The following is a 16692-nucleotide window of genomic DNA, read 5'->3' on the forward strand; positions in this document are numbered from 1 at the left end:
ATCTTTTATTTTCCTGACCTAACCAAGATCCAATTCTCTTTGCCTGGCACTGTGATTTTACTCCTGGCCACCAGCTAGGGGAGCTCTAATCACCCTCAAGTGGTGACAAGACCCTACTTGGCCAACCTCCAGTAGGCCCTGCTAGGCTGAGTTATCCCCCGAAGCCCCAGCTGAATGGCTCTCAGAACCTCAGCATGTAGGGGCTAGAAGCCCACTGCCACTCAGGCCTCATCATTCCACTTGCCCTTCCCCAGAAGCCCAGCTGCGATAGGACTCCCGGCCAGCTACTTGGCTGTCTTAGGTGACTATGAATGCCCCTATGTTAGCAACCTTCTTGTTTCATCTTCAGGCTCTACTTTAATTTTTCTCTCGATTCTGCTAGTGTGCCACTGTAATGTTTTGGTGGTTTCACATCAGACCCCTGGTTTCATGTTTGGAGGGAGCAGATTTATGAATCATCAGGGAAAGGCACAACTCAGGTTGAACTGAAAGTCATGGCACACCAGGAAGCAAGTACTATGTAAATGAGTTCAAGTGTAAGGGAGAGCAAATAACTACAAAAAGGACGGTGGCAACATTCCCTGTCTTACAAGGAAAGTAAAACAGAAGAGAAACGGGAATACAGGTCACAATATTTTTCACTCCCATAAAGCAATGAGATGCAAATGAAGGTCCTTTGAAGAGGTCCAGGTAATATAGGTCCCCTTGATATAGGACCATTTATTCTAAATTCTATCCTGGTGACCAGAGGGAAGGGGACCATTCACCCCATCTGACAATGAGATGATTCCCAATTCACTCTATCAACAAGATCTGCCAAACATTGATATTACTGATTCAGCGGCATGAAAAACCTTGTTATCATTGAAGGGAAACTTTTCCCTTCACGCTCAAACTTTCAAGAGTAGCCCCAGTTTGACCCCTAACCCTTCCCTTCTTTATTCTCTTCATGGAACATGGGACTGAAGTTCATCCCAATATCCTTTTCCATCACAAACTATGTTTTTTGGTTTTTTAACTTTATTTTACTTTACAATACTGCCATCACAAACTATGTTTTTAAAAGCCACTGGTCTTCCTAACAATATTATTAAGTGGTAAGTTAATTCACTTTACACCTCTAATCTTTCTTATCAGACAATTTTAACAGGTGCAACAATGCTTTGGAATGTAGAAAAAATTTCTTCAAACTAAGTATTTAGAGAAAGAATTTAAACTTCAACAACCTTAAGTGAGAGAAGGGAAAAAAATCTATGAGATAGATTACATTTAATGAAGGCAGGCTCTGAATATTTCTCTAAAACACTTATAAGCTCATAACTAAATGATTTTAAGACGTCATGATAAAAGGAGATGTGGGAAAATACATTACAAAGCCCTGTTGAGAAATTATTCTAGGCTTATTAAGTACAGTTTCATGGAAGATGGCAGGAAGGGACAGAAAACCTACCGAGAGGTCATCTCCACGAAGGATGTTCCCTGAGAGGTCCAGATGGACAAGAGTGGTGGCGGTCAAAGGGTTGGCACTCAGTGACTGAGAAAGGCTATTCACCCCTGCAACAATGACAAGACAAACCTTAGTTTCCATTCCAGGAACAAAAATGAGTTCTGTGATTTTCTTTAAAGGGTCCAACAGCCCCATCAACATGCAGAACTGAGGTTAACCAGAAGCACCATTCCCAAAAGGCAGCTCGAGGATGGTCTTCTGACATCTTCTCAAGAAGAACAGGTTAGTCAGTCACAGACAACCAACTCACTGAGAAGAATGAAATGGAATCAGCTTCATTCTGCTCCACTTCTACTGGTATGGAGGGGGAAGATTTTGCTTTGAAATCTTAGAATGATGCAAACAATCTAATTGATCATTTTTACCCCTTTCTCAATCCTGCCAGGTGATTCTTGGCTTAATGTACAGTATTAAAAGGATGCAGATTCAGAGGCAGATACTTTAGATTACTTAAAAGTGGAAGTTAATCCAGGAATGTACTGCTCTGCCTAATGCATTATATTCAAGGCAAAATTTAGATTGAAACAGACCTTACAAAGAGAAAATACTCTGTACACAATGGAATAAGCAATCAAAAGGAAAAACTGATAATTATCACTCTACACACTATTTATATAAAATAACATATATGATTCAAGTCAACTCTAACATAAATGGTTCAAGCTAATATCATCTCAAAAAAAAAAAAGAAAAAGAATGAATATATGAGGAGGCAAGATTGCTCTGCAGAGAGAGGCATGGCCTACTATCTCTGGGTAATAGGAACTGAAACAGGTCTGTTAGCACCTTGTGGTAGGTAGATTTTCATCAGGACACTTCAAAATGCGAGCCCAGAAAGGACTGAAATTTAAAGAGGTCAATACACACAATTATCACTGATGATTATTCTTTAGGTAACAGGCATGTGGGATATTGCAATGCTTTTTCTGTTTCTACTGAAAGTCCATTGTTCTAAATCATGTATTTTGGAAATAACACTATTTCTAAATTGGGTATACTATTATAAATAATTTTGTTTTTCTTTTTCACTAAAATTCATCTTGAAAATCCCAGGCTGTCTTAGCCACCTAAAATAGGGGATGGGGTTTTTGTCCAGACATGGATAATTTCTTCATCAGATAAGGGGCAAGGGTCAGGCCAAAACTGCTCATGACTGCAGAACCCCAAGAGGCACTTCAAGAAAACAAAAGAAAAAAGCTTAGCATTACAAGTACAGCCCCACGTGAGAGCGGTTCTCTGTTCCAAGTTTAGACTGTGTAGCATTGATGAAGAGGTTATTATCTTATCCTTCAGCTTTGGAGAGGTACAAAGAACCAACTCCAGTGTGTGTCTGATAAAGGCTACTGAGCCATTTCTTGATGGTGAGTGTGCATCTGGGTTTGTATAGAGAAGACTTCAAGACATAGAGGGGAAAATAGTTTACTTAAGTACATGGAAGAATTTCTTGGCCCATCAACTCAGCATTTATTAAGTGCTCATAACATGTTTATAAAATGCTGGGGATTGGGAAGTATATGTAAATAAGACCCATTCTTTGCCTTCAGAAAATTCAAAGACCACCATGAAAGAAGCTAAATAAATTCCAGGATGAAAGCTAGTGCTACACAAGGATTTATTCAATCAACAAATCTTTATTTAAAGGCTACTGTATAGCAGGCATGGGCTTTTGAGACCCAGAGAATAATATTTTACCCTCTCAAAGGCCATACGGTAGGAAACAAAGATAGTCGAATAATCACAATTTAGTGAGGTCAGTACTATCAAGGCTGTATATTGTCACCCTGCTTATTTTATTTAACTTGTATGCAGAGCACATCACGTGAAATGCCAGGCTAGATGAAGCACAAGCTGGAATCAAGACTGCCAGGAGAAACAGCAATAACCTCAGATATGCAGATGACACCATCCTTACGGTCCTTACAGCAGGAAGCAAAGAGGAACCAAAGAGCCTCTTGATGAAAGTGAAAGAGGAGACTGAAACAGCTGGCTTAAAACTCAACATTCAAAAAACAATTATCATGGCATCCGGTCCCTTCACTTCATGGCAAATAGATGGGGAAACAGTGGAAACAGTGACAGACTTTATTTTCTTGGGCTGCAAAATCCCTGCAGATGGTGACTGCAGCCATGAAATTAAAAGATGCTTGCTCCTTGGAAAAAAAAAAACTATGACCAACCTAGAGAGCATATTAAAAAGCAGAGACATTACTTTGCCAACAAAGGTCTGTCTAGTCAAAGTTGTGTTTTTTTCTGGTAGTCATGTATGGATGTGAGAGTTGGACTCTAAAAAAGCTGAGCACTGAAGAATTGATGCTTTTGAACTATGGTGTTGGAGAAAACTTTTGAGAGTCCCTGGGACTGTAAGGAGATCCAACCAGTCGATCCTAAAGGAAATCACTTCTGAATATTCATTGGAAGGACTGATGCTGAAGCTCCAATACTTTGGCCACCTGATGCAAAGAACTGACTCGTTGGAAAAGACCCTGATGCTGGGAAAGACTGAAGGCAGGATGAGAAGGGGACGACAGAGGATGAGATGGTTGGAGGACATCACCAACTCGATGGACATGAGTTTGAGCAAACTCTGGGAGTTGGTAATGGATAGGGAGGCCTGGTGTGCTGCAGTCCACGTGGTTGCAAAGAGTCAGACATGACTGAGCGACTGAACTGAACTGAATACTATCAAAGAAGTAAGAACCAAGAGCTTGGCAGTGAAGCAGGTGGAGATTTGATAATGTTAGACAAAAGGAACTCGTGATAGCCTCTGGAAAAGATTGATTTCTGGAGGTAATTTATATGATTGGTCAAATGACCAACTTCCTTAAATTTGTCTGCTACCGGTAGTATCAATGTATTTTGTAATGGCATAATTGAGTCCAAAATATTTGGAAAACATCAGACTTTCATCAAGAAAATGACTTTTAAAATTATGTCCTCAGTGAGGTATAACAAAACTCAATAAATAAATTCTGAAATTAGAAGCTGAAATTAGTCTTGACAGCAAAACACTCCTTGACAGATATGGGTGCTTGGCAGTTGGCCAATGTCTGATTAGAACTGGGAGAGAATTGTGTTATCAGCTCATCTTCAAGCTACTGAGACAGAATGAAGGATTTCCTCCCCTACCTCTTGAGCCCATTCCATGTGAGGCCTGGGTTAATAAGCACAGTAATGGCAGGAAATTACAAAAATATAGGATGGAAAGAATCAGGGCTCTTCCAACCCAAACTACACACAGAGTTTCATGCTATTCTCCATTCTGGCTATCTAGTGATTTTGACCATTCTTCATATTTATTATTGGAGTGTTTACAGCTGGAAAAAGGTGGTACCAGATGGCCCTGCACTGACATAATCTGGCAACCAGCAGGACATTTACTAGAAATCCAGAAAACTATCACTTAGCTCACATCTGAGGAAGAGAAAGGATATTTGGACACAGTGTGGATGTCATGGGGAGATTTTAAAAAAAAATCTGCCTTGAATTATGGAGCCATGAATATAAATGTTTTCGCAGAAACAAAATATGTTAGTCAAATTCAGCAAAAGTTTAAAAGTACAATTTAATCTGAGTTATTTTAAATCCACAGACCTTTCAGATCCTTTGTGACAGTCTGCAAGAGTACTGAAAACCTTTAAGAAATCAATTTTTAAAAAGGCAACATTTCAAGATATACATCCTAGGAAAGATGACTTAAAATTCTTTGGGTCACATGTTATAAAATAATATTAATTCTCAAACATATTTTATTGCAGAAAAGAGATAAAGGTGTGGATCTTCATTTGTAAAGGATGGAGGGCAGGTGGGGCTCTCGATTCAGAGGAAGCTGAAGAACCTGCCCACTCACACCAATGGGAGGGACAGGGCAACTCCCAGAGTTTGCTCAAACTCATGTCCATCGAGTTGGTGATGTCCTCCAACCATCTCATCCTCTGTCGTCCCCTTCTCCTCCTGCCTTCAGTCTTTCCCAGCATCATGGTCTTTTCCAATGAGTCAGTTCTTTGCATCAGGTGGCCAAAGTATTGGACCCAAGCTTGCACTCAGAAGGATCAAAGATTGTTACATCCCTCTGTTTTATATTAATAATAATGAACAAATATATTAAATATCAAGTTAAAAAAAACCCTCTACCTTAAAAAAGAGTTAGACTTATGAACTACATGATACATGATTTTACAAGGAAAAAATTTACACTTTGAAGAGAAGAGTAACAAAGGAGGGGACCTAGCAACTTCCTCCAAAAGAAATATAAGTGACTAAGGAACAAGGGGAAAAAGCCAACTAAGCAATAACTGAAGAAACTAAAATTAAAACACCAGAACATTTTTGTTCAATATGCTTGACAAACAATAAAAAAGAAAGAATAATATCCACTGATGATGAGAGTATAAAGAGGATTGTACAAAATATTTGGAGGACAAACTTGACAATACATATCAGAAACAGCTTTTTAAAAATTATACAAACTCTGACGTCACAATTCTACTTACAAGAATTTTATCCTGACTGGTGATTAGATATAGATATCATATTATGGTATCTTGTACTATTGCAGAATTTAAAATGGTCTAAATCCTGGCTCAGATGGTAAAGCGTCTATCTACAATGCGGGAGACCCGGGTTCAATACCTGGGTCGGGAAGATCCCCTGGAGTAGAACATGGCAATGCACTCCAGTACTATTGCCTGGAGAATCCCATGGACAGAGGAGCCTGGTAGGCTACAGTCCATGGGGTCGCAAAGAGTTGGACACGACTGAGTGACTTTACTTTCACTAAAGGTACAATATTAGATTATGTATGTAAGTGAGGGGACATTTTGCATACACTGGGCTATCACATAGCATTGAAAGTGACCAACTGTTTACTGACACAAACGATCACAATTTACTATGGGGGATAGGGGAAGAAGTTTATGAAATAGTAACCACATATTATGAAATAGTATAATCACATGTATACATGTGTGTGTGTTTGTAGATATTTATATTAAAAAAAACTGCTTACAGACACAGAACAGTGCGGAAGAACAAGTACCAAAGTGTCAACAGTGACAATCTTGTATTGACTTGGTACTAGTATTGCAAGTAGTTTTAGCTTTCTTAGTTATACTTTTCAGAATCTTCGAAGTCTTTACCATAATATGTAATGCACTGATAATCATCAGGAAAAGGGTTTTTATAAAGCTGATTTGCTGATGTAGAACACTGCTAACAGAAAGGGACTACACCTTAGCTTTCAGATCTGTAGATGGCTTTAGGCATCAGGGCAGAAAACACTGGCTCCTGGTGAATTGTTTCCCTTTGGAAAGTTACTTTTGTCCTTTCATCTTAAACATGCGGATACAATCATGGCATGAATGGAACTAACCCCAATTTCAAATCACTCACTGTGACTGCACAGTGGGAATAAAGTAGGAATGGATGGACAGAAAACCATTCCAGGACCACTTTGCTTTACCCACTCACCCATGACACAGTGAGAACACGCAGTGCCAGGTGCCAGGGACACGGCAATGAAGGACACAACACCCTTGCCTGCCAGAACCTTCCAGGCTAGGACATGACCGAAATACAGTGAGAAATGCGCTCAAGTTGAGGGATTTGCAAAGTGCTATGGAATGCAGAGAAAGGGGCATCTAGCTCTGCAGGGGCTGCTGAGAGGAGGTTGTGTGAGAAGGACTTCAAAGAGAAAAGGAGATAGAAGCTGAATCTTCCAGGAGGAGCACTAATTCACCAGATTTGTGGGTGGGGACACCGAGGTTGGCCTGGGCAAAATAGGAACATATAAAAATACATGATGGAAAAACAGTATATGATGGAAGGGAGGAAGGAAAGAGAAGGGAGGCAAGGAGGAAGATGATGGTGGCAGGGACAACACGGCACTCTGTGCCAAACACGACACTATGCACATTAGCCCATTTAATCCCACCACCTCTGATGAAGTAGAGACTCAAATTTCCATAGTATAAACGAGGTTGCTAAGGAACCAAGGGACTGAGATGTATCAATGTATTTGTAGTTAAGTAAAGATGTTAGGACTCAAGCCTAGACAATCTGCTGGAGAACTGGCAATCACTAGACATACTGTCCTCAAAAGACAGTCACATGTTAAGGAGTGGCAAATTACTCAAGGAACTTTCATTTAACACCCACACTGGGTCAGTAGCTCCACTATGTCAGGTGTTGGAGAGATGGAGACAAGAAACACACACGTGTGGCAAAGAGAGCCCCCTTCTCATAGGGGAAGCACGAAATTCATACAATGATGTTAGATATGATCTAGAAGCGAAAAGGAAAGAGTAAGCGATTCTGTTGAAGCCTCAGGAATAGAGAAGACATGTCAGAAGAGATGATCACAGATGAGGGCTTTATAAAATATACTGAAGCTCTCTAAAAATATTTGGAGATGTGTGACATAAGAGAAAATATGTATTGGTCTGTGCCCCCCTTGCCGGTTCCTGGCACAGAGCTCCTCAAACCCTCGTAATTTCCTGGGCGATAAGAACACTAGAAACATCCCTTGTTCTGATATTTGTCTTTGACCCTGACTCAGGGTTCCCAAAACTCCTATAAATTCTTAAGCGATAAGAGCAGTAGGAGCACCTTTGTTCTAATGCAGCAACTCTGCGTGGGCTCCTGGATGGGGACTGGTCATCAGAAAGACCAAGCTACAATGGGAAGCTTGGAATTCCATCCCCATTCCCACCCACCAACACTTCTGCACAAAGGGGAGAGAGTCTGGAAATGCAGTTAATAACTGAATATGCCTATGTGATAAGGCCTCCATAAACATACCATGGGGTCTAGAGAGCTTCTGAGAGCTTCCAGGTTGATGAACACATCCACACACGGAGGGTGACATGCCCTAAATCCACAGGAACAGAAGTTCCTGCGCTTGGCACCCTCCCAGTCCTCACCCTATGGATGTCTTCTTCTGGCTGTTCATCATCTGGATCCTTTACCCTTAATAAACTAGTAAGTGTAATAAGCATTTCCCTGAGTTCTGTGAACCACTCTAGCAAATGAATCAAATTCAAGGAGAGAGACTTCAGAACCTCTGATAACCTGGGCTTGTTACTAGGCATGTAAAGGGCATGGCGGGAGAGGAGGGTGTTGGGAGTATAACAGTCTTGTGGGACTGTTATCTCCACATAGATAATGAGCTGAATTATAGGATATCCGGCTGGTGTTGCAGAGAACTGCCTGGTGTGGGAGGGGAAACGTCCACATATCTGGTGACCAGAAATATCAGAAGTGACATGTTTTGTGTGAGTAGTAAAGGAGACATGCAGAGAAACACAGAAGGAAGAATGGAGATTTTCCCTATACAAGATTGAAGAAAAACTTTTCAAGCATGTACAAAGGTGTGATGTAAGCAGGGAGATTTCAATTATTATTAGTAGTGTTATAAAGGTGACGACATAGCAAAATAAGAACAGAACAGAGAAAAATGGGAGGATGGTGAGTGGAGTCGGGAAAGAACCTGGGGAAAGAAAGGCAACTTCCAAGACAGGAAATAGATCGGGTACAGCAAGAGTGATGACTGTAACTGCAGTTAGGCCCAACCGTTTTCTGTACAACAGATAGTCCATCTGACAAGTTTATGTGTACGTGGGGGTGGGGGGAGTGTGATAGCAAAGAAGTCTTTCCAAGGATGAACCAAGAAAAACACAACCAGTAGTAATCATTTGGTAAGATACAGAATCAATGCAAAGAAATAGAGGAAAAGAATAGAAGGGGAAAGACTAGCGATCTCTTCAAGAAAATAAGAGATACAAGGGAACATTTCATGCAAAAATGGGCACAATGAAGGACAGAAACAGTATGGACCTAACAGAAGCAGAGGATGTTAAGAAGAGGTGGCAAGAATACACAGAAGAACTATACAAAAAAGATCTTCATGACCCAGATAATAATGATGGTATGACCACTCACCCAGAGCCAGACATCCTGGAAAGCGAAGTCAAGTGGGCCTTAGGAAGCATCACTATGAATAAAACTAGTGGAGGTGATGGAATTCCTGTTGAACTATTTCAAATCCTGAAAGATGATGCTATGAAAGTGCTGCACTCAGTATGCCAGCAAATTTGGAGAACTCAGCATTGGCCGCTGGACTGGAAAAGGTCAATTTTCATTCCAATCCCAAAGAATGCTCAAACTACTGCATAATTGCACTCATCTTGCACACTAGTAAAGTAATGCTCAAAATTCTCCAAGCCAGGCTTCAACAGAACATGAACCATTTGCTTCCAGATGTTCAAGCTGGATTTAGCAAAGGCAGAGGAACCAGAGATCAAACTGCCAACATCCGCTGGATCATAGAAAAAGCAAGAGAATTCCAGAAAAAAATTCTGCTTTATTGATTATGCCTTTGTGTAGATCACAACGAACTGTGGAAAATTCTTCAAGAGATGAGAACACCAGACCACCTTACCTGCCTCTTGAGAAATCTGTATGCAAGTCAAGAAGCAACAGTTAGAACCAAATATGGAACAACAGACTGGTTCCAAATCAAGAAAGGAGTATATCAAGGCTGTATATTGTCACCCTGCTTATTTAACTTATATGCAAAGTACATCATGCGAAAGGCCAGGCTGGATGAAGCACAAGCTGGAATCAAGATTGCTGGGAAAAATATCAATAACCTCAGATATGCAGATGACACCACCCTTATGGCAGATATTTCTGTATATATTCTGAAAGTGAAGAGGAACTAAAAGCCTCTTGATGAAAGTGAAAGAGGAGACTGAAACAGCTGGCTTAAAACTCAATATTCAAAAAATGATTATCATGGCATCCAGTCCCATCACTTCATGGGAAATAGATGGGGAAACAATGGAAACAGTGACAGACCTTATTTTCTTGGGCTCCTAAATCACTGCAGATGGTGACTGCAGCGACTGAAATTAAAAGACACTTGCTCCTTGGAAGAAGAGCTATGACCAATGTAGACAGCATATTAAAAAGCAGAGACATTACTTTGCCAACAAAGGTCCACCTAGTCAAAGCTATGGTTTTTCCAGTAGTCATTAGCACTGAAGAATTGATGCTTTTGAACTGTGGTGTTGGAGAAGACTCTTGAGAGTCCCTTGGACTGCAAGGAGATCAAACCAGTCCATCCTAAAGGAAATCAGTCGTGAATATTCACTCATTGGAAGGACTGATGCTGAAGCTCCAATACTTTGGCCACCTGATGCAAAGAACTGACTCACTGGAAAAGACCCTGATGCTGGGAAAGATTGAAGGAGGGAGGAGAAGGGGACGACAGAGGATGAGATAGTTGGAGGGTATCACCGACTTGATGGACATGAGTTTGAGCAAGCTCTGGGAGTTGGTGATGGACAGGGAAGCCTGGTGTGCTGCAGTCCATGGGATTGCAAAATGTCGGACACAACTGAGCAACTGAACTGAACAGAATATACAGAAATATCAAACCACTATCTTATGCTCTTGGAACTAACAGAGTGTTGTAAGTCAACTATAGTTTGTTTAAAAAAATAAATTGCTAAATCAAAAACAAAACAACACAACACAGCCAGCTGCCTTTAGGAGCAGGAGGCAGGAAGGCGACTCAAAGTTTAAAAAGTTGAAGACTGCATGTGGCCATTCAGATTATCCTCCACTATGAAAGCATTTCACTTTAGAACACCAGAATTTCAATCAGATAATTTCTTTACTTTAAATCTGCCAAAGTATTACAATACACATACAGCTGACCCTTGAACAACACGAGGATTGAACTGCGCATAACTAACTGCCAGCTCTCTGTATCCACAGTTCCTCCACTTCTACAGATTGAAATGTGCATCATGCAGTACTACAGCATTTACTATTGAAAAATAACCACATGTAAGTGGATCCGGCAGTTCAAACCACATTGTTCAAGGATCAACTACATTATTAAAGTCCGATACATAACTGAGTAATAATTCTAACCATGTATAAGGAAGCATAGGGCAGTAAATACATTATCGATACAAACTTAAGTAAGTAAGATATACTGTACCTTTAGGTGACAATGAGGTTTTAGACAAATTTAAATGCTTCAATCCCTTTGGGAGTTTGGCAAATTGAATGCTTAAAGAGGACACACCTGAGAAAGAAAGGAAAGAAAGGGATCGTTAGAATTTTTAAGTTGTCAGGATTGCATTTGTTTTACAATGCCTGAAAATTAAGTTTGATTCCAATTTAAGTGCCTGTTTTTCCTAATCTAGTTGTTTTCTAGTCATCTACTATCACGGCTCCTTTACTTTCTCTCCTAGCTAGGGTAAGAGAAAGGCATAATAATTATCGAAACTTTACCATTAGAGATGCTTTTCTTTGGACCAAGTTATCCTCTCTTCAGAGTGCTATTTCAAATGCAAATAGTCTTGGAAAGAGTGATGTAATTTCCCCTCCTTTTCTTTTTAACCTCTTTCTTAATGAGTTGATCACTTTTCTGGGTGAGCGGATGCATACTATTTAATTATTGTCAAGAAAAGCAATGTGGCATTATTCAGATAACAGCTTTACTTTAAGCAGATGAATTTCAGTATTGAATTGGCTTACAGCTAACAACCTTAGACAAAGCATCAGAGCATGTTTTAACCTACCTTCTTGAAGGCAGGTTTGGAAACATAAAATAACTCCCAAGGAATTTACAGTATTAAAAATCAAGTGGTCTCTAAATTTAATGATCAGAGCGTGAGATTGTGAAAACTCCCTCACTCACCTAAGGATTACAGTGAGTGCAGTCTCTTTTCTGGGAGGAAGTAAGTAACAGATAAACAATCAATGTATGTGCTACAGGGCCTTCAACCAACCCCCTGCTTCACCTGAGTTATGACCTCCCCAGGGGCATGTTTTGAGAAACATCCTAAAACTGTATTAACTGTAAGGTCCCATAGACTGGTTCTCAGACCCCAGTTCTCTCCTTACCCATGGTAAGGAACTACTGTGCTAGCTGCTGCCTATCACAAAAGCCCAAATTAAATATAAATTTTATCAAGTCATAAGTACTACTCTAGAAATAAGCTAAACGTCATTCAGCTTGATTAAGCCTCTAGATGGGTGTTTGCCTAAGGATGGTAGGTACTGGGAGACCCTGCCTGTCTCCCACAGCATTTCCCAAACAAGTCTGACAATCACTGGATTAAGTACTGTTAAAAAGGCTTTTTAATTAAAAGTATGTCTAGAGATTTGAATATGCTAAACCACAGTGTTAACTGCAAAGAGGGGAGAGGTCTGATATTTCGTCAATACATTCTTGTAAAATGAATTGATTTAAATATTTTAAATGAAGACATCAAAATTTGGGTATACAATTCAAGCCATGCTTAGAGTGAAGTCTATAGTCCTAAATATACAAGTGAATAAAGAAGAGCTGTAAACTAATCATTTAAGTATCCATCTCACAGTGTCTAATAAATTAATCCCCATTTCATCCCCATAAACAGAAGGAAAGAAATAACAAAGGGAAGACCTCAATTAAATAGAAAGCAGTCATAAAATAAATTTAACAAAATATGTTCTTAAAAAGTAAAATTAATAAATCTCAGCAAGACTTAGCAGCAGCAGCAAGACTTTAAGAGGAAGAGAAGGATCAAAGTATTAAAATCAGAAATGAAAACAGAACACCAGAAGAGAACCTACAGACACTAGAAATGGAACAGAAGGGTATAAGAAAAAAGTCTACAGATCGAAAAATGTATCACTGTAGAAGAAATCCTTCTGAAAAATACAACTTAGCAAAACTTACTTAAGAAATAACATCCCCTATCTAAGAAAATAATAAATCTATTATTAAAAACCTCTCCACAATGAAAAGCAAAAGAAGCCAAATATAAGAGTATGCATTGTATAATTCTACAGTGGTGAAGCTCCAGAATAAATAAAGCTAATCATAACAGAAGGTAGAACACACAGACAAGTTCATGCATTTTCATAACGTCCTATTTCTTGACCTCCATAGTGGCTGCGTGACAGCATTCCCTTTGGAAAAATTCACAAAGATCTAAACTTGGAATTTACAGACCTTTATGAATGTACATTATACTTCACTGAGTACAAGTTACTTCAGAAAACTTAGGTACAGACGATAACACAGGAGGAAATCTAGATGACTGGGTGGCAATGACTTGTTAGATACTATACTAAAGGCACAGTCCGTGAAAGGAATCATCGATTAGTTGGACTTCATTAAAATTTAAAATTTCTGTATATTTAGCAAGGGGGAAGGGGAAGATAAATTAAGAGATTGGGATTGACACATACACACTACCATATATTGGGTTGACCAAAAAGTCCCTTTGGGTTTTTCCATAACATCTTACAGAAAATCCTCAACAAACTTTTTGACCAACCCTGTATAGAACAGATAACTAGAAGAGAAATAAAGAAAGGACACCATCATGGGTCAAATGGATAACTAGCAGGAAGCTGCTATTTAACTCAGGGAGCCCAGCCTGGCATTCCGTGACAATCTAGAGGGGTGGAGTGGTGCTGGAGGGAGATTTAAAGGGAGGGGAGATGTACATAATTTTGACTGATTCACGCTGATACACGGCAGAGGCAACCACAACACTGCAGAGCAATTATACTCCAATTTATAAAAATCACCCATGAAAAAAAATTAATATGAACCTACTTTATAGTACATGGAACTCTACTCAACACATAAAACTGCAAATGCCTACAGCCAAACGCAAGGGCACCCACCATTCTATTCAATCCTTAATCAGAAACTTTCCTTTAAAAAGGAAGGGAGACAAAAAGGAATAAATAACACAATACTACTTTTCTCTAGAAATAGAACTATCACACCTTAAGTAATGAAAGCAATAAAAGGTGAAGCTAAGCCATGTTTGATCATTCATTTTAAATGAAAAAAGCAGGATTAAACGTAAGAAAGGACTAAGGGCTCAAACACAAGACTGTCTGGTTAAAGTATTTTTTTCTCTAATTCTAGACTAAGTTTTACTAGCTTCTTTCTCAACAAAATGTTTTGTTTCAGCTTCCTAGGCATCCACAAATCATAAATACATTCTATTTCCTCTTTTAAGAAATACCCTTGCTAAGTGCTAATCGAATGAAAGGCATAAATGAGCTCAGTTACTGTTCAGTTTTTCAAAAACAAAAGAACTGAGTTCATTTTTGATAAAAAGTCCTCCACTTTGGCAGGCTTCAGAAATGGAGTCTTAGCAACAAGAATAAATTGAGAGTGGTTGGCAGCCAAAATCTCAGGAGAAACAAAAAAATTCACCTGCCTTGTATTTCCTGAAGTTAGTTACTAAACAGCGCCATGGAAGAAGCTGATCATTGAGAAAATATTTCCCCCACAAAGAAAGGACAGAAGAGACTTTTTAGCTTCTGGCAAAAACTATTCAATCCTGCCCCCCAAATAAAGCCACACAGCCTTCAGAGCTATGAATTAAAACAAAATTTATCACCAAAAGCTTTCATCTGGAGACTTTACTGGATGAATAACCCTTCCTGTAATTTATTTTTGTTTTAGTCTGTGTCAAATTTAGAAGGAAAAACGGTCTAATTTTTATTTCTCCTTTCAAAATGGAAACCATTATAGCTCCCTCTGCTTCAAAATATTTATGACTAATAAAAAGTAACTATAAAATGTTTAGAATTTTAATTTGGAATCATAAGTTATTAACTCACAAAGACAGGAAATTAAATTTGACATTGCTGTTTTACCTCATTAATCATGCATGTACTTAAAACTCGACAACAATAACATGCATGCATGCATGCTGAGTCACTTCAGTCATGTCCAACTCTTTGCAACCCTGTAGACTGTAGCCCACCAGGCTCCTCTGTCCATGGGGATTCTCCAGGCAAGAATACTGGGATGGGTTGCCATGCCCTCCTCCAGGGGATCTATCTTCCTGACCTAGGGATCAAACCTGCATCTCTTAGGTCTCCTTCATTGGCAGGTGGGTTCTTCATCACTAGTGCCACCCAATTACATATAAAACTCTAAAGCCTTGATATCTTAGAATTTGTGTGATTCACGTGGTAGGGAATAAAATGGTTTAAGGTTGGTCCTTGTTGATTCAGTTCAATCGCTCAGTTGTGTCCAACTCTTTGCAACCTCATGGACTACAGCACACCAGGCCTCCCTGTCCATCACCAACTCCTGTAGTTTATTCAAACTCATGTCCATTGAGTCGGTGATGCCACCCAACCATCTCATCCTCTGTTGTTCCCTTCTCCTTGTTGACTGAAAGCATAATATTGGTAATTTAACAGAATTCTGCCCCTGGAGTTCTAGCAACATGATCAGGGAATCAAATGACTCTTGGCTGTTAGAAAGCATATAGATTTGAACACTGTAGATGTCAGAAGACAGGTGAAAGTTAAAATCTTTAGATTTCTACTAATTTCAATGGCTTCCCTGGAGAGTTCAGAAACACTAAGAAAACTAACTAAATAAAATATAAGACACTTCCCTGGGGGTTCAGTGGTTAAGAATCCTCCTGCCAATATAGGGGACACAAGTTCCATTCCTGGTCCAGGAAGATCCAAAATATCATGGAGGAACTAAACCCGTGTGCCATAAGTGAGCCCACACACCCAGAACCTGTGCTCCAGAGCAAGAGAAGCCACCACAGTCCAAAGCTTGCACACCGCAACAAAGGTAGCCCCTGCTCAACTAGAGAAAGCCTGCGTGCAGCAATGAAGACCTGGCACAGCCAAAAATAAACAAAATAAATAATAAAATATTTTTTAAGATAAATAAAACATGATGGAATATTTCCATTTCAAAGATGAAGTTGAGAGGAAGAGATTGAAGAACTAGGAATATAGGGAAAAAACAGTCAATATACCTAACTTTTGAATGCCCTAAAATCTAAATCTATGAGGTTTCTAAAATATTGTTTTACACTGTGTAAACATAAAGATATCAGTTCAATTCAGTTCAGTCGCTCAGTCGTGTCCGACTCTTTGCGACCCCATGAATCGCAGCACACCAGGCCTCCCTGTCCATCACCATCTCCCAGAGTTCACTCAGACTCATGTCCATCGAGTTGGTGGCCATCCAGCCATCTCATCCTCTGTTGTCCCCTTCTCCTCCTGCCCCCTATCTCTCCCAGCATCAGAGTCTTTTCCAATAAATATGGCTAAATCATGACTCTAAAGAAAAGTATTTTCTGTTGTGTAGCTGTCACACAGAAACCTGGCATCTTTAAATA

General features: G+C 39.6%; 1 protein-coding gene across 6 annotated transcripts in view; it reads right to left on the reverse strand.

Moving 5' to 3' along the window:
• CARMIL1 (capping protein regulator and myosin 1 linker 1) overlaps nt 1-16692 on the reverse strand; it is a 306068-nt gene that overhangs the window by 105988 nt on the left and 183388 nt on the right. For all 6 annotated transcript variants that reach the window (XM_060403423.1, XM_004019095.6, XM_027958413.3 and 3 more), the window contains 2 exons: nt 11514-11600; nt 1451-1554 (listed from right to left, as the gene is read on the reverse strand). In XM_060403423.1, the coding sequence (XP_060259406.1) occupies nt 1451-1554; nt 11514-11600 (191 nt within the window). The remainder of the gene's footprint in view (nt 1-1450; nt 1555-11513; nt 11601-16692) is intronic.

Source organism: Ovis aries, chromosome 20, assembly GCF_016772045.2.
Source record: "Ovis aries strain OAR_USU_Benz2616 breed Rambouillet chromosome 20, ARS-UI_Ramb_v3.0, whole genome shotgun sequence".
Taxonomy (NCBI): Eukaryota; Metazoa; Chordata; class Mammalia; order Artiodactyla; family Bovidae; genus Ovis; species Ovis aries.